The sequence below is a fragment of the Rattus rattus genome, chromosome 2 (assembly GCF_011064425.1).
Source record: "Rattus rattus isolate New Zealand chromosome 2, Rrattus_CSIRO_v1, whole genome shotgun sequence".
Taxonomy (NCBI): Eukaryota; Metazoa; Chordata; class Mammalia; order Rodentia; family Muridae; genus Rattus; species Rattus rattus.
The window spans coordinates 27479958-27502928 of record NC_046155.1 but is presented as its reverse complement, the minus strand read 5'-3'; the positions used below and the strand labels follow the sequence as shown (position 1 = coordinate 27502928).

The 22971-nt window shown below is 42.5% G+C and overlaps 1 protein-coding gene across 2 annotated transcripts in view; it reads left to right on the top strand.

Annotated features, from left to right (window-relative positions):
- Positions 1-1520: 1520 nt before the first annotated feature.
- The window catches only part of Pum3 (pumilio RNA binding family member 3), a 34687-nt gene continuing 13236 nt past the window's right edge, over positions 1521-22971 (top strand). Inside the window, exons 1-13 of one of the 2 annotated variants that reach the window (XM_032891759.1) lie at positions 1521-1556; positions 4358-4449; positions 5584-5802; positions 7264-7399; positions 7974-8049; positions 8821-8914; positions 9155-9221; positions 10251-10425; positions 11428-11531; positions 12642-12720; positions 15009-15107; positions 15881-15934; positions 19588-19668. In XM_032891759.1, coding sequence (XP_032747650.1) covers positions 4368-4449; positions 5584-5802; positions 7264-7399; positions 7974-8049; positions 8821-8914; positions 9155-9221; positions 10251-10425; positions 11428-11531; positions 12642-12720; positions 15009-15107; positions 15881-15934; positions 19588-19668 — 1266 coding nt within the window. In that variant the 5' untranslated portion in view covers positions 1521-1556; positions 4358-4367. Of the gene's footprint in view, positions 1557-4078; positions 4450-5583; positions 5803-7263; positions 7400-7973; positions 8050-8820; positions 8915-9154; positions 9222-10250; positions 10426-11427; positions 11532-12641; positions 12721-15008; positions 15108-15880; positions 15935-19587; positions 19669-22971 lie in introns of those variants that run through there. The other variant, XM_032891760.1, reaches the window with a different exon arrangement.

Sequence of the window (22971 nt, the reverse complement as noted above, 5' to 3'; positions counted from 1 at the left end):
CTTTCCATTTCTTCAAGGCAGAAAAGTGCCCAGACCCTGCCCCATGGCCCCTTGACTTTCCTAATGGTCATTTTCTAATGGCTGCAATAGCCATTCGCATCCCTGAAGTGGTAAAGTGGCCGGGCGCCACCCTCTAAGAAAAAAAAAAAATCCAGACCACCCTGGAAAATACCCCCTCCCCAGGAACCCGATATAGTCCCCCATCCTCCAATTCTGCCCAGTTCTCTGTTGCTTCTCATCCACCCTCCTTAGCTTTTCCCTTCAAATTAATCCCTTGCCTGAGGTTTGTTGTGTAGTATGACTTTGTGGTATTCCTCGGCTCCTGACAGCCAGGATATCTTTTGGAGCAGAACTGTCACAGGGGAAATTTTCTCAGAGTTAGAGCAAAGCAGCAACACTAGCATCGGGGAAACTTTCCCAGCAGTTGGAGCAGAACTTCTGTAAGGGAAACCTTTCCCTACCGAGCTTCAACACCTATAGGTGTGTTACCAGAGACACAAGAGGCAGGGTCCACCCGGGATTATAGCCTGCAAGCTTATTTGCGAACTATCTAACAAACTGACAAGTGTTCTTACAATAAAGATCCAGGAGAAAGAAAGGCAGGGGCAGGAGCCAGAACCATAAGCCAAGGGACTGCTGAAGGTACACGGGAAATTCACCCACTCCTTGGGGCTTCAAATGGGGTCCCGCTCAACCAACCAACATCTACATTTCAGAACTGTTAGGCAGTAAGGTTCTGTTATTTGGCATGACGTGGGATCCCCTGAAACTGAGTTTACAGTAAGTTGCCATGTAGGTGCTGGGAATTGAACCCAGGTCGTCTCTAAGAGCAGAAAACAGCTTAGCCACGTCTACAGTCTCAAATTTCAAGTTAACTACGTCTATTGCTTCCTCGGTAAAATGGAGTAATACCTTAAATATATATCCTGAAGTGGAAAAATGGGGAAATGTATGCCCAAGCACGAGCCGACGTTAAAACACGCCATTTACGGAGAGAGCTTTTCACATTAACTTACTGTGCTTGGTTCTTTACACGAATGGTTCCCGAGGGATCTAATTTATCCAGAGAGTCACAGCTAGGGTGGGAAATGAGGGAGACATGGGAGTAGGTAAGCAAGATTACAACAGAACACACTCCGGGACAGCTTTTATCCTCCAGACTAAACTAACGAAAAAAGACGCGAACGAGCACACAGACAAGTGAACAGTCCAAACGCTAGCCGGATTGCAGACTTAAGTCCTTCGGGAACCCGGCAGCCCTCGCGAGAACCGGCGTCATTCCCAGAAATCTGCAGGCTCAAGCGTCACTTTCCCGAGCCACTGACTCGCCTTCCACCTGACGGATGCCCTCAAGGGCCAAAACTCACGTAGTCCTCTCGCGTATAGGGGCGAAAATGAACCAATGGAAACTACGGATTTCGTGTTTCCTAAGCTCCACCCCTTGACCCCAGCACCAGGACGGAACAATACAACGGAGGATCCGGGGCGGGGCGGAACGCGGAAGCGGAAGCGGCGGTGGGTAGCGGAACTCCGTGAGCTTCTTCCCCACGTGTGCGGTGAGTGTTGTGGAGAGTTTGATGCGGGATGTGCGGGGCTAGTTTCCGCCGATCGCTGTGGAGCAGGGGGCTCTGCGGGGTAGTGGGCGAGCGGCATCTTCAGACCCACCCCCGGGATGGTCTGCCTGACCGCTTCGATGGCTCCGAGTTGGAGGAACCCTGGCGAGGGCAGGGGTTAAACCCTCTCTTGATTATTGTAGAGCTAGAGGAACTAGTTTTCGCTTTCAAACACCGGTCTGTGCGGGTCACAGTCACCCCGCCCGTCCCTTGACAGACCTTGTGCATAGGAGCAGTGCAGGGAAAGCTGAAGAAGTGACCCATAAGCCGAGACCTAAAGCATGATAGGAGGCAAGAGTATTTTAAACAGAGGCGGTGAGCTGTCCCGGAGTTGGGAGTTGGGAGTACGGCGCTAACTAGATAAAGAGGAGGGTAGAACTTCGGAGCCGTGGTGTCGAGTTTCTTTTATTTCTGTGTAATGGGAAGCATTTTTCTTTGTGTCCCTATGCATAAAACATTGAAGGATTATTAGGAAAAAATTGGAGGTTCACGGTAGGCCTCGATTCTCTTAAAGAAAAATGTACTTAATTTGCAAGTTCGGCAAGGAGACTTTTGATTTGCATTGAGTGTTGGTAGTAGAAACAGGTAACTTGAAGGGGATTACAAGATAATTTACTGATGGGTACAGGGTGACTGGCAGAGAAGTAAAAGTCAGGAGCAGTGTTCCAGTTCTCGCTGTGGAGTGGAGTAGATGATGCCCCATTGCTACAGCAAGATTAGGCAGGGAGAGAAAGATGACAATGTGTAGTGGAAATGCAGAGCATTATGTCTCAGACATGACGTATAAGATGCCAGTTATATGCATAATCAAAAGGTGTTGAGGACTCATTGCTGTAGGTGTAGGACGTTGTCTTGGGGTCTGAAAACACCCTTGTCCCAAGGCTCCACCTAATTTGCTTTTCTTGCTCTTGGGTTAGCCATTAATTTGATGGTGAAGTGACTTGGCAAACGGTCATGAGGGTTAACATCATGACCGCCACATACCTTTGTCACTGTGAGAACAGCACCACTCTGCTACCATGTGTCACCCTCTCCCCGGCCTAAGCATTAACTTCAATCTAATAATAAAAATCTTAAACTCCCAAAGGGAACATAACCTGTAAAAACGGAGGAGATGTGAGGGCTACATCTTGGATAGAAAGAGGACAGGAATGAGAAAATTGATTTCCAAATAAACCCTGTGTTACACTAGTGTCATTTCGTAAGTATCATTACACTTCCTTACTAAGTTGACAATGGGGAAGCTGGGTAACAGATTAATAGGCTCTTTATCTTTTTAAATCTAATGTAAGTAAATAAAGGTGGCCCTTGAAACCTACATTCGAGGGCCATTGGCACAATTGCTTAGCATGTGGTATTTACATGAAACCTGCATGCAGAAATGTAAACATGAGATCTTTTCAAGTGATAACATAACTGTAAAGTTGAGATGCCCAGCAGGGAGCAGTTCCTGTGCTGGAATTAGAGAGATGTACCCTGTGTATACACTGCTGGGTATCAAACCCACGGCATTTTCCAGTCCGTTCCTGGAGAAATTGGTTCTGCTAGGTTTGGGAAGTCTTGGATGTTTCAGTCTTTGCATTGGGTAGTTCATGGTAGCAAATTAAAGAATTTGAAAGACCTTTCTTTACTTGCTGACTTACTATTTGATTTATTGTTTTTCAAATACATTTTAACCTGGAACCTTGGAAAAGAAAGTTGGCTTTTCTTTTTTCTTATGTATGTATGTATTTTGTATGTATGTATGTATGTATGTATGTATGTATGTATGTATGTATGTATGTTCCTAAGACGTTTCAGGGTCCTGAGGAATCAATCCTGTTTTGTTTTGAGTTTTGTAACAGTATCTCATGATGGAGCCCAGACTGGACTCTAGTTTATGTTGCCCAGAGTAGCCTTGAACTCACAGTGATCCTTCTGCCTCAGTCTAGGTGCCAGGTTGACACAACCGTGTGTCATCACATCCAACAAGAAATTAATTCTTCAATGGAAGTTTCTAATCTGTAAACATTGTCCAAGAATTCTTGCAGGTGACTCTTGAGGTCATCTAGAGACAGGAGAGCATGTAATTCTGGGAACTGTAGACAGGAGCTTGGCTATGCTTGCCTTCTGTCCACATGTGTTCTGCTTCTTGCAGAGTTTGTAAGTTGGTGGGAGGTGTCTGTTATCTGTGCTCAATGAAGGTCACTGTACCCAACAGGTGGCGTGAGATCCCTTGGAATAAAATATTACATAGCTCAGTGTGACTTAGAGGTCAACAAGTCATTTGGCTACCTCTAAAGGGGTGGCCAATAACCTTCGTTTTACCTTTCTTGTGTGTTTTTTTCCTTCATTAAATTGCAATATGTGCTAAGTACAGCCTATTGCAGGTTGCTGCTTGGTAATGTAGATGCCGAGAAATCCAGTGGCAAGGTTTCTATTAACTCAACTCCAAGGCTTCCCAGGTTAAAAGCTGCAGACACGGTGGTCTGTTTAGCCAGTGTTGTTGCTTAAGTGTTGCCTCCAGGTGTGTCGCACACTAGCCGGGGTGTGCATGTCGTGGGCTCTTGCTGGGTCTTTTTTGCCCTCAGTTTTAAGTCTTAGAGGTAACTGTAGACTTGGTAGACTTGAGAGCATCTGGGCGCAGCTTGGATGCTTTCTCCTGCATCTGAACTAAGGACTAAACACTGCACCAACTACTTATTGACTCTTATTGGATGAGCAATTCAGTGATTTCTCTGTGGCTTTTGGCTTTTGTTTTTCAGAAGTGCTGTGATGGAAGTCAAAGGGAAGAAAAAAATTACAGGAAAGAGGCCACAGACATCACAAGGAAAGAATAAATTTCATAAAAACAGTGGTAAGAGGGCCTTGCCCAAGTGTGCTTCCCTTCTGGTGATTATTTAGATGGAGGAGGGGAGGGGAATTATAGTAGGTGCCGCTCTGTTCATGGGCTGGGGTTACAGTCAACGTGGTAAAAAGAGGCCACTGCTATTGTCCACAAGTCAACCTGTTCCTTGTGGAACTTCTGCGAGATTACCAGAATAATTGAGGCATTTTTTATTTCTAAAAGATCTTTTGTGTCAGCGGTTGAGTGGCCTCATTCATTCACTGTGCAGTTCATTTTAATATTGATGTGTTAGAGCTGGCTAATACACAGCCTTTACCTTCCGACGTCTGAATGGTGATGCCTCTGGTGTTCCATCAGGTGTCAGTATTGCAGAGTAGAAACATCCAGGCCTATAGCGATAACTGTTTCCCAAGCAGTCTTATGATTCCCTCACAATGGTCTTAAGTTAGCTATTGTTGTTGGCATCCTGTTTGTTAGGTATATGTAAACCTTTGGACCAAAAATTTTAACCAGATAATCTTATTATAGGCTTTAAGATTTTTCCCAAATTAGACCATTTCAGAAATACAGTTTAGCTTACTTTTATGATATACTTTCTTCAGTGATACTCATTTTGTTCTTAGACTCTTATTTTGTAGAACCACGGATTGAGATTTTCGTGTAAATACTGATGATAGAGCCAATAACCTCTAGCATATGCAGAAATAGCTAACAATATCGGTTGTTTCTAGGAGGTAAATTATAGTTTATTATGAGCTCCTCTACTTTCTGGGGCTTACATCACAGTTTTATACAGTTTGTTTTGTTTGTTTATTTGTTTGTTTGTTTGTTTGTTTGTTTCAGAGCTGGGGACCGAACCCAGGGCCTTGCGCTTGCTAGGCAAGCGCTCTACCACTGAGCTAAATCCCCAACCCTTATACAGTTTTATAATCAGTTTTATTACAGTTTTATAATCAGAAAGTTTTCTTTTGACTTTGATTTGATTATTTAAATATGAATCTTTCCAAAAGGGTTAATGCGTATTTGAGACAAGGCTGTCTGTTGCACTACAGAGTATGTCATTCTGTGCGGCATGCAGTTGAGTAGATGCCGACGATTTAGGCTCAGAGTCCGTGAACTAACACGTATTCCTTGTACTGCTAGAGTCTACTTCTGCAAAGACATTCCCAAGGAAAGCTGCTAAGGAAGGCGGGCCTAAAGTCACATCTAAGAACTTTGAGAAAGGTGCCACAAAACCTGGCAAGAAGGGTGTGAAGCAGTTCAAGAACAAGCCACAAGGGGGCAAAGGACCCAAGGACAAATTCCAGAAGGCAAATAAATTCAACAAGAAGCGGAAATTCCAGCCAGATGGGAAAAGTGATGGTAAGCTGGTTCACAGAGGCATTGCAGAAGCCTCCCCATACCGAGTGGTAACTAAGCCAAGGTCCCCAGGTCCTCCACACTGTCAGAGACCATCTGTCCTCGCCCCGAGACAGGCAGCATTTTGAAGTAAAAGGAGAGAAGCACACAAGGGTTTAAGTAAACAACAGCATGTTTCCAATCCATATTTCTCTCACTGGGGCTGGAGAGTTGGCTCTGTGGGTAAGAGCACTTGTTCTTGCAGAGGACCCAAGTTTGATTCCCAGCATCCATGTGGTCAAACACACACACCCATCCAGAATTCCAGTTCAAGGGCATCGGTGTCCTCTTCTTACTCCTCAGGCACCACGCACACATGCTGTGCCCAGATATGTCTGTAAACAAAACACTCATAAGTGAATCTAGCAGTAACTGTATTACTATTAGGTTTTAGTATGACTCAGTTTACTTTTTATTCTTTTGGTCTTTGCAGTGAGTCAGTTTTGTAATCAGAGAATGGGAGATAGTTAGAAATAACTAATTTTTAAAGGACTTAGAGAAAATACTCATGTAAATGATACCCTAGTGAAAAACTTCTTCTCACTGGTTGGTATTACTGTTTAACTGATAACATAATCAGATTTCAGAGATTATGATACTGGTATAGGTAGATACTCAACCTGTCTGGCATCAATCTGTAGAGAACTTAGAAGCTTGCTGTGTGTTGTCATGAGTAGAAGGCAACCGTGGGTTGGTCCTGGATGTGTATCTTGTTTCTACCACGTGGGGGTGAGGGGAGGCTTTGGACAGGCACTCAGTGTTTGGTACCTGCTTCCCCGGTGTAGAGGGGGTGATTGAAGTCATCTACCTTGTGCTCTAGGAATTCAGTAGTGCATGGCAGCTCTTGGAACAGTAGAGTTTTGATTTATTTTTGATGTTTTGATTTAATGAGGAACCCCACACATGCAGGTGCTCCACCATTGAGCTTCACCACCAGCTTTTGGCCTGTAGATTTCTCAAATTGTTTTTCCTGGTTTAATCTGGACTGACTTGTTTCCATTAAAAATCTGACTTAAAGGCAGTTGTCTGTGCTCTCAACTGGAGTGTTGTTTCCCAATTGAAGATGGTGCTTGACATTTTTAGGCACTCTGTAATCCTTTCATATTCCATGCTCTCACTAGGTCTCCTGTTAAGAATTATAAGCCATTAAAATGGCTGGGCTTGGCCAGCCAGGGTGGTACATGTACTTACTGAGTTTGAGGCTAACTTGTGAGACTCTTGTCTTAAAAAAGCTATTATAAATTGTTTTAGATAAATTTTAAATGTATAGACTAGCTAAAGATTATGGTCAAATGTAAAGTTTCTGGGAAATTGTATTTTCCCATTGCAGCGTCTAGAACTGGTATTGGTTCTGGTGATTGCCCTTTGTACTAACCACATCGTGTATAGTATTTGGAATGTTAAACACACTGAATCTGACTCTAGAATCAGCAGCCAAGAAACCCAAGTGGGATGACTTCAAAAAGAAGAAGAAAGAGTTGAAGCAGAACAGACAGCTCAGTGATAAGACCAATTACGACATCGTGGTTCGAGCAAAGCACATTTGGGAGAGCTTGAGAAGGTACTGCCCCCTCGCTGTCTTTATCAGTCTGTGAGACAAGGGCAGCACGGCGGTGTGCCCTGCAAACGCAAACAGACAGGCGCTCTAAGCATCCAAGACCACACCTGGTTTCCTGTTGCATACTCCCAGCCTGCTCTCACGGCAGCAGGATGCACTGGTGTCTGCCTGGTGCGGATGTGTGAGAAATCATTTGGATGGTGTCAGATAGCTTTATGGAAATGGAGAGAGTCAAGTGGATTTGATATGTATCCTGGAAGATTTCTTAGAAAATGAAGCACAATTTCCTATCAGCTAGGTTTTGAGATGTTTAAGTATTTGCCATCTGAGATTGTTTTATTATTTTTCTTTGCTTCTGAAGTTCTGGCTGTTAAGATTTAGATTGATGCATAAAATTATACCTTGTGAGATGAGTTCTGTCTCTGAGAAAATTACTTTTGTCTGGCTGCTCCAGAATAATAATTTTAACGTCAGAGATTTGCTGCCTTCAAAGGAAAAACCAACTGAACTGGTGACCATGTATTGCATGGCGTTTGGTTTTCATGTTTAAATAACTCCATCTGTGCTTCCTCTGCAGAAAAGACTGTGACAAAGAAAAAAGGGTGAAGCTCATGAGTGATTTGCAGAAGCTGATTCAAGGGAAAATTAAAACTGTGAGTAGAGTATGCTCATTAGTCCAATTAAAAAAAAAAATCAGGTTGCCTTTGCTCTTAGGGAGGGAAGTTGGCTGATCGTGACAGGGGCCCAACCACTGTAATACACATGTACAGGGCTATCTCAGTGGTGGGACCCAAGTGTGGATGAATCCTTTTGTTAGTGAGTACTTTATGCATTGCCGTCCCTTCAGCTGTCTCTGCATGTTTTATTTTTAGTGTGCTTGAGTATTGACGGTGGCTCATGGCCACCGTGTCCAGGTGTGGAAATTCTCCCCTTATAGCATCGTGTTAGTGTTCACAGCTTTCAGGTTCTGGAACTACAGATATTAGTGAGAAATGCTAGTCCAAATTGAAGGGCCATAATGCTGCACAATTGTGCCAGATTCAAAAGCCAATCGACTAAGGTTTCTTCTCCCTGGGATTGTCAGTGTGCTGTGTGTGTGATAGGGTTACTGGTGCAGCAACACTTCTGCATTGGCCAGTCTCACAGCAGAGCCTGTTAATGTTCAGGAAACAAAGCTACAGTCGTGCAATCCTGTGGGCGTGGTCATAGTGAGGATTGGCATTTGAAAGGTGGTAGAATCCAGCTATCAAATATGGTAAGAAGCCAAGCCAAGCAGCAGTACCCGTACAATCGGATGTGGTTTTGCCTCAAGCAGTCTAGTGCAGATAAGCTGAAAAACGTATGAATTGTAAGAAATAGTGTGAATAGTAAGAAACGATTGTTCAGAAATTCCAGTCTAAAAAGCTCCAGCTGTTGTCTTACAGATTGCCTTTGCGCATGACTCAACTCGAGTCATCCAGTGCTTCATTCAGTATGGGAGTGAGGAGCAGAGGAAGCAGGCTTTCGAAGAATTGCAAGGTATTGTTAATAAGCAGTGTGTTTATCTCATAATAAAGTCACTTGTTTTCCCTTGGAATGCTGAAGAATACCCTAGGATGTAGTTCTATGTTTTCTGGGAGACCGTTTTTGTTGCTATGTTTCTTTCCTGGCGCGAGGAGATAAGCCCTGGTCCACAGTCTTGCACGAGCTCCATTCCTTGTTTCTGGACAACTGCAGGGAGGAGCTCAGATCACTGAGGTGCTTTGTTTTCCCCTCCAGGTGACTTGGTTGAATTAAGTAAAGCCAAATATTCCAGGAATATCGTTAAGAAATTTCTCATGTATGGGTAAGTTGTGTGGTGGTGGTGGTGGTGGTGGTGGTGGTGGTGGTGGTGGTGGTGGTGGTGGTGGTGGTGGTGGTGGTGGTGGTGGTGGTGGTGGTGGTGGTGGTGGTGGTGGTGGTGGTTGGTGGTTTTTAACTTTCAATTTTGTGGATTTTACTTTTGCATGAATGTTACTTTAAAATCTCTGGTCTTGGTGATTGCCTCCAGAGACTTGTGGTCTTTCTAGGGCATAACACCTTAAAACAGTAACTGAAATTGCCTGAAAAAACTGGTGCTGCCTAATCTGTTGTTAAGGACCTTTTTACATAGGACTTACAGAACAAGGCATTGGAATAGTGTTGATCAACAGCATTTATTTAGTTTGTCGTAACAGTATTTAGAAGGTAGAAGATTAAGAGGGACAGATAAACTGACTCTGACTACTGCTTGAGACAGAAATAGGTTTAATTACGATCCTGGCTATTAGAATAAGTCCCATTTTTGTGACAATTGAAGTTTATTTTATCTCCGTTGGTCCCCTTGACTTTACCTTCTCCTCCCCTTTTCTTGTGGTCTAGTTGAAGGAACTGTTTCGGGCACTTCCTATGGCCACTGTTCTAGGTGCATCTTAGTTCATCTAGGTCTCCTAGCAACCGTTTCTCCACTTTTAATGAAAAAGCTAAGGCACTGAGAAGTTAAAGGCTTCAGGGTTGGGGCTGTAACTTAGTGGTAGAGCATTTGCTTTGCATTCATGAGGTTCTAGATTCTGTTTTAAAATAAAATAAAATGAAATGAAATAAATCAGCTCTGTGGACTGATCATCAGAGCCAGGCTTTCTTACTCAGGATTTCAGCCTGCTTTGTCTTCTAAGTGTTCAAGTCACAGTACAGGGAGATTGACTTTCCCATTCACAAGCTTTCCTGCATAGAGAAGTCCCCTGTTAGAACTGTTAGAACTCAGACATTTAGTTGACCTTTGGAGAAGTTGTAGGTTTATTGTCACCCAGCCTCCTCCTGCTGGCATTTACTTTTTCTGTGCTCTTTGTGACTTTAGAAGTAAACCACAGATTGCGGAGATAATCAGAAGTTTTAAAGGCCATGTGAGGAAGATGCTGCGGCATTCAGAGGCATCGGCCATTGTGGAGTATGCGTACAACGACAAAGCCATTTTGGAACAGAGGAACATGCTGACAGAGGAGCTCTATGGGAACACATTTCAGCTTTACAAGGTGGCCTTTCGGGAAGTTCTTTCCCAGTGTGTTTGTTTTTCTGTAGGGTCTCTTAACTTTCAGGGTCCTATATTTAGGATGCGGTTTTACCTGGGTAGTCCTTCAGGACAAGTCAGACTGAGATCAAAGACTTCAGTAGTGAGAGGAGCTTTTCTGCTCATAGCCAGCTCTGCTTGAGGTGCACTGGACTCCTCTTCCTGCCCTGTTGCATGTTTCTTCCTGGCTTTGCCTTACCTTTGTTCATGTTGGATCTGGGGACAAGAGACCAGGCAATGGATAATAGATAGAAGTCTGAGACTGGCCAGTGATGGGACTAGTACTGCTCTAGGACCTGTTTTAAACTCTGGGATAGGAGTGTCCAAGTGACATGAAAGGATATGGACTGACTGTAGGGTTATCTCCAGGAGCTTCAGTGCCTGAGTTGAATTGCTTTAGCATTCCTCTTGTGACACCCAACTGTACTAGGTGTTGGTTAGATGCGATGGCTAGTGATTTAGTTAGTGGTTAGGCTGGCTCTAGAAGAATAGCCAGCTACCCCATCCCCTTTTCCAGGCTTCTACATCCTTTGACTCAGCCAACCAAAACCATTAAGAAAAACTCATGTCTATATTGGATATGTGTAGATTTTGTTCTTACTGTTCCTTAAAGTATAATATCTATTTGCAGAGCACTTCTGCTTTGTTAGGTCATGTGGATTTAAAATATGCTGTAGGATCATATAGATTATGTATGAATATGTTGCTGTTTCTCTATGAGAGTCTTAAGTGGCATCAAGTTTTTGAATCCTTGGAGGTTGCTAGGGTCAGTCCTCCATGGGGATGACCACACATTGGCAGATGTATAAACAGGGTCTCAGATCATGAAGAATTATCTTGCTGCCTAGTAGGTATTTGTTAGTGTGAAACATCTCAAATGTGTCTTAAGCTCAGTTTACCATGGCTGTGTTTCTTGCTTGTTTTGAAGTGATTACATGTGGAGGCGCTGGCTTTTCTTTCGTTTCAGTCAGCAGATCACCCAACGCTGGAAAAGGTGCTAGAGGTGCAGCCGGGGAAGCTAGAGCTCATCCTGGATGAGATGAAGCAGATTCTGACTCCCATGGCCCAAAAGTAAGAAAGGGTTTTTATTAACAGATTGAAAGAGGCATTTGAGGGAGCCACATCTTCTAGAATCCTTGCCAGAAAGGGGGCACGTTTCCTCCTCCTGTTAGTTACCAATCATGAATCAGAGCATAGAACTCTTTGTATAAAACCATTCTTGATGCAGGTAGACATCATTCTTGATGATACTGTATCTTACTGCCTAACCTGTAATAGTGATTTATAAACTTTCTAAGAGTGATAAAAACCTTTTTCCCTGAAATAAAGTGTTAGTAAACCCTTGCATGTTAAATAGCTTTATAAAGTCAGTTGATTATTTAAACTGCACTAGTTAGAGCTTGCTGCCTTCATGTCTTTGGTACCCTAACAAAATGGTTGAGCACAAAGCTTCTGGGACTAGGCAGGATGGGTGGGACTCCTGATGTCACAGCCTGTGTGCGTGAGGACAGCTTCACTGCTCTGGGCCTCGTTTCCTGTGGAATTGAGGCGGCAGCAGCGCATCCTCGGTAGAGTAGTATGAAGATGAAATGGGTTAATGTTGGCAAAGCCTTAGAAGAGTGCTGTGCGCATCAAGATGCTCATTTCCGCACTGTGTTTGCCTGGTCCCTGTGAACTTTAGGTCCTTGATCTTGAACATTAGCCTGCACAGCACATTAGAGGGGCATAGAGTGAGTAGGAGTTGTTGCTCCTGGTGGCACTCTTGTGGCTTATTCAGATTGTAGTGCTGCTGAAACTATTCTGGTACTGAGTCATTTTGAAGGATGCTTGACAGAAAATAACCATGAGGAGTTAGGTCTACGTGTGAGTTCTTAATGAATTGTCCAGTACTTGGGGAGGGGGTGCAGCTGATAGAAACTGGGGTAAAACACAGTGGGACTAGGCATTAATCATCCTAGAGAGCTTGGAAATTTGTATCCTAGTCTCAGTCATAATGAAACTAAACCAGTGTCGCAGACAAAAAAAATTCTCTAACCGTTTAGTGCTGCTGAAGGATGCATTGATTTATGTCAAAGCGTATTTAGTAAAAACTATCTCACTTGTTCAGATGATCTTTAGGTTACCTGTCTTTGTGTGACTGCTTTGCTGCATCTGATTTTCGTTTGTTTGTTTTGTTTCCAGGGAAGCTGTGATTAAGCACTCACTGGTTCATAAAGTATTCTTGGACTTTTTTACCTATGCACCCCCAAAACTTCGATCAGTAAGTTCTTGGCTTTGTTCTTGCATCAGTGTAAAGCCAGTGTGGTACACTGAGTGTGGAACTTGGGGCCTGAGACAGGACAGTACCTACCAGTGCGAGGTTAGCTGGGGCTCCATAGTAAGTTCCAAGCAGTGCGGACTGCAGTGTGAGATTGCGTCTACACTGTGGCAGTGTACAGGGAAAGCAGGGCTGCTCTGAGGGCCACAGTCTTTCCTTCTCACTTAGATAACCCACTACACAGACACTGAACAGATCTGCTAAATCTCTTTAATGTTTTCTCCCCAGGAAATAATAGAATTGACCCGGGTTTTATTAATGCCACTGAATTTTTACATTTTAGTTACAATCCGGAGAGTGTCCTCTAGTAATCTAATCCAGAAGGTAACATATTGGAGCATTGCTCAGTCTTCCAATAGTTTAATTTTTTTTTTAAAGCCTGCTTTAAAAGGTTAAGGGAGGATACTTAATGTAAAACTAAATGGCCTGTGAAAACCTGGACCTTATCTGATGGAAGGCAGCGGACCAGTGAAGGTAACTGCACTGTCCTTCCAGTCAGTGGTGCGAATGCAGATGAGAGTTGATACCTCAGCTCCTGACCTTCGCGTGCCTCATCAGGCCGAGCTGCTGTCCATTTGCTCTCAGTGTTTTTTTTTTTTTTTTTTTTTTTTTTCTTCGGGGCTGGGGACCGAACCCAGGACCTTGCGCTTCCTAGGCAAGCGCTCTACCACTGAGCCAAATCCCAACCCCTGCTCTCAGTGTTTAATTCAAGGGCTGACTAAATAGCATGCCTGATTTCTCCCAGTGGAATTTGAAGCCCTCCAATTAGCATGTAGAGAAATTTCTTTGCAGCAGCCCCAAGAGCTTGTGACGAGAACAACACTGTGTTAGGGTCTTCCTCTTCCCTACTGAATCAGTGTCTTAGGTTTTCATGGTTAGTGTGTTTGGTGACAGTAGAAGGCAGCATTGGTTACAGGAGGGGTTTGGAGTAGCTATAAAGGGACAAAGCCTGAAGGTCTTGGAAGCATAACCAGAACCTGTGTCACACTCTAGCCCAGTAGCTGTTTGAGAATTTCATATATGTATATGATGTATTTTGATCAAATGTCTCCCCCTGCTTCCTGTCAGATCCACCTCCCAATTTTCTGTCATCCTTTTTTTTTTTTTTAAATAACCCCTGAGTTCAGGTTGCGCCACCCATATGTTCACAGTTAGGGGTCCATCCATTCAACTTACTACTAATATAGTATTATGATAGTAGCTCTCAGCTCAGGGTGGAAGCTTGTGAGTCCCTGTCCCGCCCCCACGCTGCTCTAAGCTGTGGATGCAGTGGTCCTTTCCAGTCAGATGCACTCCAGGCCAGAAGACTGTTGGACCTGGGTTCCTTAAGCTGTGGCTCCTAGAATCTTTCTGCCCACTCTTTCTCAATGTCTCCTATGCCTTAAGGGGAAGAAGCTATGATTTAAATGCCACATTTATGGTGGAACGCTTTTGAGAATTTGGAGAAATTCTTAGGTTCAGGTATGTGACCTGAAATCCCTTCTTGAGACTCATTCCTGTAGTGGAAGGTACTTTTCAGGTGAAGTGCGGTCCTTCTGTATATGTTCTCTTACTGTAAATTTTTAATATGGGTCCCTCTAGCTATTAGGTTACAGAACTCATACATATGAGTTGTGGAAATCCAATCCTGTGCTTTATTAACCACAGAAACTTGAGTCAGGATGAGGTTTGATTGTATTTGTATAGACACATGTAGGGGAGCAGTTTCTTTCCCCAGCTGTTCTCTTAAACACTCCTCAGACCACTAACCCCTGGCTTCTTTTCCGATAGTCATTAGAATATATCACATGCTACCTGTGAGCACCTTTAAAAATAGGTATTGGGGGGCTGGAGAGATGGCTCAGTGGTTAAGAGCACTGACTGCTCTTCCAGAAGTCCTGAGTCCAGTTCCCAGCAACCACATGGTGGCTCACAACCATCTATAATAGGATCTTATGCCCTCTTCTGATGTGTCTGAAGACAGCTACAGTGTACTCATATATATAATAAATAAATGAATCTTAAAAAAATAAAATAAAAGCCCCATTGATTTTTAAAAATAGGTATGGGGAAGAGTGGTTATGCTGTTATCAGACATTAAGTGTGAGCTGTATTTGTTGTGTGTGCCTAGAGAGCCTGTCTGTAGAATTAGAGCGGCAGCGTTTGCTGCCTGGGCTCCCTGCTCTTCATTCTCCACCTTGCTGTTCTCATGTACACAGGAGAAATTACAACTGACCTCTTCTGTTCTCTAGGAACTAATTGAAGCCATCCGGGAAGCAGTGGTGTACCTGGCCCACACACACGATGGCGCCAGAGTGGCCATGCATTGCTTGTGGCATGGTACACCCAAGGTAAGTGTCAGAGCCATGTCTTGCCTGCAGTCTGGATCTAATGAGCCCTTAACTTGGAGTTGGCCTTTGGACTGCCTTGGGTGCCCAGTTGTACATAAGCGTTATCCTCTGGAAGGTGTGTCTTGGGGCCTCCCAGGCCTTGGCTTCTTTGAGTCTTGTCTTCTCTGCTTCAGCAGAAACCCAAGGCTTCACTGAAGATAAGGAAGAGCTCCTCTGGTACATCCTCAGCTTCAGTACAGGGGCTTGTGGACCTTCGTTATTTACTCTTTATGTAATGGTCATTCAGAGAGGAGAAGGGACAGGATTAGAAGTGGACACACTGTGCATGTTCTTGTATATGTTAAGTACTCTGAGAAAAAGTGAGCATCGGTCCTGATCAGAGAACTTTCCATTTTCTATTCTTTAAATGGTAGTTGTGTTTTATCTCCCATTTACTTACTGCAAATTTAACTACTGCACAGACTATTAAACACATCTGTATACTCGACTCTTGGCATATCACATATTGGAAGAGGGGTGGTTGTAAAGGTGACTTCACTAGGTTTGCATGTGCCTTAGAAGCTCATGGTTCCATATCTGTGCCTAGCATAAGGGGAAGGGTAGGGAGCTCCACACAGCTGTTTATCGGGTCACACTGCCCTGTGCTTCATTCTCCTTTATAACTTCTCTTCTCACTGATGATGCTGGTAAAAATTAATACTACACAAAGTATTAGCTATGAGGTAAGCTTAATGTATAAATAGACGTCTGTCAACGCAGTTTTTCTTTTTAAGGACAGGAAAGTGATTGTGAAAACAATGAAGACGTACGTGGAGAAGATTGCTAATGTGAGTACAGCAAAAGCGATTTCTTAAAGTCACTAACTGGCTTGATGTTCACTGTGAGATGAGTTTGTGCCTATTGGGAAATTTGAACACTACAGAAAATTGTTAAATTTGTTCATTAAATCTTTTCTATCTCTTTTTCTAGGTTAATTTACACAAAATGGGGCTCATAATGTAGTTCTTTCTCTCTTTGTATGAGTTGTGTATGTAGAGATAAGAGACAGGGCCTCATGTGTTCTGGGGGGGCGCCCTGCCTGTGCACTGCACCCCAGGCCCTATTCAGTTATGACATGTAAAGAGTGGTATGTATTCCTGCTTTCATGAGTGTCTCCAGACATGTTAACTAAACATGGGATCACAGCTGCCTAAGATTATAGCTCAGAAACATGATACTGGTTTCTGCTACCACCAAAACCTTAATAAATTAAAACTTTTGTCTTGGCATAAACTTATGTACTCATGAAAAGGTTAAGCTATTCAACATTAAATATTTTAGCTCCTTGCAATGTGTTGCATTAGATACAAAGGTTTTTTTGGTTTTTTGTTTGTTTGTTTGTTTGTTTCTGGGGATTAATTGTTTCTAGGTGGGAAGTAGCCCAGAGGATAAACTACTTAAAGGTGAGGTCTGGCCTCCACACGTGTATGCACAGGCAGTCTTGCACTCACATACTTGTGTGCACAAGCAGTCTGTCACACATGTGCGCGCACACACACAAGCATTACTATCCACACAATAATAAAGATAATAGAAGTCTATATGTTTTTAGATGTTGAATAATTTTCCATACTAGTAAATTTTCAATATCAAAGTAATGGTTAAAATAGGTAGTAAAAATACTGGCTGTACTGTAATTTTAATTATATAGTTCAGTAAATTTGTCAGTTACTAGTGAGTGAAAGTTCAACTTTTTCCTATTAAAGAAAACCAATGAGAACAACTAACATTTGTCAAATTCTTTCAGACCAAGGTCGGGTAGGTACTGTGTGATTTAGGTTGTCCTCTGGCATTGGGAATGATGGGAGTTAGTGTGCAATTACTTGGTAGATAGCTAACTTTTCTATACGGTGAAAAGTGCTTTCTCCAGCTTGTGGTGTAAAAGAATAGTCTACTCACAGTTCATTGTTGAGTAAGTTCTGTGTGAGATTTAATTGGAATTCTTAAATTAGGATTGAATAAAAATGGGATAGAAAGTTCTATCTAAACTATATTGGTAAGATACTTTTTAAGTAATAAAGTTAAACTTTTTAATTTTAGGTTTTGACTTCATGAAGTATTTGACCAATTCAGTTTCTGAGATCCTTATCCTAGCTTGGCATTGTGGTGGTGGTAATCGTGCCTAGTGATTTTACATCTTTTTAATTTAAGAATTACTTTTGAGGGAGGAGGTAAACAAATATAAATAACCCAATATATTTGAACTATCAAGTTTTTAGAATCTCAGATGTTATTGTTGGGTTTTAAGGTTTTTCAATTTTTATTTTATTATTCCAGTGATTTTAAATTTTATTAGTCCTTCCAGACCAAAGATTGAGTCTGTCTTAGTGTCTTGAACATTGTTGTGGAGTCTTCTGGGAGTCTGTAAGCCTTACTTGCATCAGTGGTGTTAGGTCATTGGTATTTGCTGGGTTCCCATTCTCTAGGACTCAGCTGCTGCGACGCATGCTCAGTGACGTTGCCTGTTGCTCACTAGTGTAACTAACATGGAATGACTGGGACTTCAGTAGATACAATCTTCACTCAGTTCTGTGTAATTGTGCCTTTACAAGATGGTGTGACTGTGTCTGCCTTTTAAACTGTGTGGTGGACCAGTGTCTCCATTCATACAGAAATACCTTGCACTTAGTCATAGAGACGAGTAGTTTTGGATCAAGTGCACTGTCCCTTACCTGTTCCCTTCCCTCGCCCTGGGAGCCACTCTATTTGAATACATGCTTTCCTCACTCAGTCTGACTTTCCAGTATTCCACTACATGGCTGTACCATGATTCACTTAACAGGGTCCCTGCTGTTGGGTGGTTTCTAGATTCCTAAGTTGTTAGGATCCCAGCACACATTTTGTATGTGTCTACTTTGTGGAAGCATGTCTGCAGTACATACCTAGAGCGAAAATTGCTGGGCGAGGACATACATGCATGTGGTATTGATGTTGTCAGCTGCTTTCCAGAGAAGCAAAGCCCTCTATATCCTGGCCAGGGTAGGATGCCTGCTCTCCCCATGTTTCTGAATTTCTTTCTTTTACTCTTACTCTTATCTATAGGCTAGGTAGAGCTGCATGTATTTCATCCTTTTATTATTTATCCTTGCTATTTCTCTAAAGTGTTTACACATTTACAGTCATTTGCTTTTTCTGTGAATCAAGTCTTCCATTCTGTTTTAGTTGATCTGTATTTTTTGTATAGTTTGTGTCTTAGATTAGTTATTTTTTTCCAGTTAATTTTTTAGACACTACTAGTAAATTTCTCATTGCCTCTGACTAATTTTATTACCTTTCATACTCTTTAGACCTAGTTCTGATTAAAGCAATCCCCATCCCTCAAAGGCATACCACCTGATATCTCACAAGGAGTATGTTAGAAACTCTGAACACTGGGTTCTTTTGGTCTCCTCAGACGCCCCAAGTGACATCTGTCACAGGTGTAGGAAGAGTTGCACCTATTTACACTTTGAAAAGCAGTGATTAATCTGGTTCTCATTATGTTTTATTTATTGTGCACTTTTGTTTTTGGTATTTGTTATTGTAGATTTGAGTGCACTTATTTGTTTCTTTGTTTTGGAACCTGTGGATTTATGCTGTTTGTTTAACGAGAAACTTAAATGGTTCAGATTTTTGGGTTTCTTTTTTGGGGGGAGGGTATTTGTATTTAAATATAGTTATTGTCAAAGAAATTAGACTATACGATAAATAGAATTGACAAAATACAATATAAAAAATTTATAGTTCTTTGACCCAAGGTGACTGTTTTGCCTTCTAGAATTTTCTGTGTACATGTTTATTTGAGTGTATTCATATAATCGTGCCTGAGAGTACTCATTTCTATTTTGGTAATTTGAATAGTTTCTATATGTGGCTAGTTAATCTTTTGTTTAATTGTCTCATTCAAAATTTACAAATAGCGATTCATTAATTCATTAACTGAGTACTTGATATGATGTTGGATTCTCATTCTTGGGCTATATGATGACATATATATATATAATTAGCTAGTTCATTTGAGTGGCTTTGATTCACCTTGCCTGCATGAGGCTGGTGCTGACTACAGGTAGGGCATAAGAAGGAAACTTTTAAGACTGAATCTCACTGTGTCTGTCATACAATGTAGATCTCAAACTCAGAGATCTACCTGCCCCACAGATGCTGAGATTAAATGCATATGCTACCATGTCCAGGTTTCTGGGGTTTACTCTCATTTTGTCTTGTTAAGTTTTTTTATTACATTAAGTTATTCAGTTGATGTATATGTGGGAGACAGGTGGTCTGCACATGTCTGTAGGTCGGAGGACAGCATGGGAGTCTGTTCTCCTCTTCTACCGTGTGGGCTTTGGAAGATTGGACTCAGGTCATCAGGCTTGGCAGCAAGGGCCTTTACCCACAAGAATGGTTTTGCCAGCCCTGTATGAAATCTTTTTTAACCTTTTCTGTCTCCCCTTTCTTATAGGGTCAGTACTCTCACCTGGTTCTCCTGGCAGCGTTCGATTGTATTGATGATACCAAGCTTGTGAAGCAGATAATCATATCAGTAAGTAATGTGGATGGGCTTGAGTTGCTTACGTTGGTCAGTGGCTGCTGTTGAAGTTTAATGTCACACATGTAAACACTTAATCACCTCTTGAAATTGATCTGTTCCTATACCTGTGACAGATTAATATTGACACTTCTACTTTGAATTAAGGTGATTGGATTCTTTTTATAGCAAAGCAGTGCTTAAATTTAATTGATGGTTGCCTGTGTGGTGATGGCTGGCTCAGTTTAACACACTTTCTGTGGACAAGCAGCCTCTGCGGTTGTCCAGCCCATTCGTCCCTGTGTGCTGGGTATGCAGATGGAGAAGACAGCAGCCTGCAGGTACTCAGTTGTGCTTGTAACATTTTTTTACAGAAGCAGGTTAAATGTTACTAAAGTTGAAATATCAACTTCCCTCTTACAACTTAGCAATTACGCAGGTACCAATTACGCAGGTCTAATACAATGACCAAAGGTGGTAAACACTTGAGAGGATGTCTTTATCCCAGCTCTTGACTTTCAAAACTCTTGGAAAAGCTACTCCTAAGTAGGTCTTATAGTCAGAGCTGTCTGTCTTCCATCTGTCCGTTGTGACTCGCGTTTTCTCATTGTGCTTGTGCGAACCCTTCTTCCCTCTATGTAGGATGCACAAGTATTGAATGGATAAGGTCGAGATTGCCCAAGTCAGAAAGAGAAATTGCAATATTGTTAACGAAGACCAAAACTGAAAATGTTTTCAAAGCTGTTTAGTCTTTGTGAACACAGTTGTTCACCTGAAAAATCATAAAGGCTGTTGTGTTTGCACATGAATGACAAACGAGACTTACAGTGTCAGCAGAGAGAAGACTGTGGTCAGTGGGGGTGCTGTGGCCTTTTCAGGCCAAAGTGAGGGTGGCTGGGTGTTTACCAGCTCTCCCTAGTGGAGGGGCGGTGGGGAGGTCTGTTGTTCTGATGGCAGCTGTAAATCCCAGCTGTGGGTTCTCATGCCCGGGCTGACACCTTCCAGCTTTGTTCTTGACTGTGTGAAAGTTGTAATGACTTGTAGAGGACTGGATTGTGGGAAGGAGCAAGTTGGCAAGATTTTGTGTCACAGACTGAGTACTTTGACATGTTCCTTGTGACTTTAGTACCCTTTGACTCCAAGGAATAGTGATTGTTTTTAATTCCTGTGACAGAGATGTAAGGCTGTAGAATTGGCTATGAATAAAGCTGTTTTACAAAAATGGAAACCGGCTGGCCTATTGAAAGTTTGCTTTTGTGTAGTATTTCACAAAATTGAAAATGCATAACTGTTCCAAATGGATTTCAGGGAAACAATCACCCTTCAGGACTTGCCAGAGCTGTCTGCTGGGTTGGTCTTTCCCAACAATTTATCTCACTTCAGCTTGCTGTTGGAGCCCTTTTCATTCTCCTGCTTATCAATTTGAAGTCCACAACTGTGGAATCCACATTCCTAAAAACTCATGGACATGCCTCTCACTGACAAATGCTCTACCAGTTCTGTGTACCATTAAGCCCCAAAGTTAGTGATAACGCTGTGCTTATGTTCATTGCTCTCGAGTTTTCCCACTCATCCATCACAGGGTCTGTTATGGTTTTTTAAAAATAGCCAGGAAAGATTCAGCATTGCCAAGCACTCCTCAGGGTATCCGTACTTCCCAGAATGTTAAGTTGAAATCCCAGCCTTGTCACTTGTATCTTTCACTGAAAAAAACTAAATTTAAGCTGTTTCTCGTCTACTTTGGTTTCCCAAATGAGCATATTTATAAATGAAATGTGATCCCGTTTCTTTTGGTATGCACTGGCTGGTTTGATAGCACTGTTCCTAAGGAAAGGGATAAGAAGCCTAGCCAGCTGCTGTTTGGGAATGAAGAAGTGTTGATTCATATTTAGATGCCTTCTCTTCAGTATGTGCTCCAAGTTACAAAGAATAACTTGCTGAGTTCTCAGCCTTCCGTCTTGTGACACAAAGAAGACCTGGCTGGTCTTAGTGTCTCATCCTATAATCCCGTCACTTGAGAGGCCAAGACTGGAGGATTGCCATGAATTTGGAGGCCATCCTGGGCTGAAGAGTAAGATACTGTCTTTAAAACTGGGGGTGGGGTGTTGGGAGGGAGTAAAACTTGACAGGGTTGAGGCTTTTCTTTCTTGTGAAGAGCTAGATAGTAATTATTTGAGGCCTTATAGGCAGTGTATGGTTTTTTTCTTGTTTGTTTATACTTCTAAAGAATGTTTTCCAATGTAAAAAAAAAAAAAAAAAAAAAAAAAAGCAGGAGGAGGGGAAAGGAGAGTTCTTTTCTAGTATCCATAAAGCCATGGGCTTCATACCCATCACCACATAACCCAGGCCTGGTAGCATAGGCTTTTAGTCTCTAGCACTTAAGTAAGAGGGTGAAGGCAGGAGAAGGGGAAGGTCGAGGTTATCCTTGGCCACAAAGCAGCTCTGAGGCCAGCCTTGGGATACATGAAACCCTGTCTCAAAAGACAAAAACCAAACCATTTTTGGAGAGGTGTGTATGAAGTTCATTGAGGGAGCACGTGGACAGCACACAAGAGGCTAGGCTTCAGTCCCTAGCACTGGAAACCAAAAACTAACAGCAATAAAAAGCAGAGAAACCCCAAGGGTTACTCTTTCACTTATATTGGCTTTTGCTATCCCGTATAATTCTTAATCACTTGTGTGTTCTAGTTTCATTTCTGTAGCAAACAAACGGGGCTGGAAGGATGATTCCGAGATTAAAAGCACTGTCTGTTCTTCCAGAGGTCCTGAGTTCAATTCCCAGCAACCACATGGTGGCTCACAACCATCTGTAATGGGATCTGATGCCCTCTTCTGGTGTGTCTGAAGACAGAGACCGTGTACTCACATACATCAAGTAAATAAATCTTTAAAAAGCAACCAAACAAACTAAAACCAACCTTGGGAAGAAAGGGTTTATTGGCTTACACTTGACAGGTTCGGCCCCTTACTGTGGAGAAGTCAGGGAAAGAACTCAAAGCATCACATCTGCCATCACTAATAGAGTAGGCATGGATCCTTGCTTCTTGTCACCTAGGGTTTGGTCATTACCCCTCTACCTAAGGAATGGTGTTTCCCACAGTGGATTGGGTCTTCCTACATTAGTTAACAGACAAGACAGTTTGCCCACAGTCATGCCGACAGGTCACCTGCTTTGATAATTCCTCAGTAAGACTCTTCCCAGATGATTCTAGGCTGTGTCAAAGTGACAGCAGAACTAAGCTAGTCCTTTGATGATATTCCCACCCAGACAGTAAACCTCCAGCGTTGCTAGGTTTTCTCTTCAGAGTAATTGTCTTT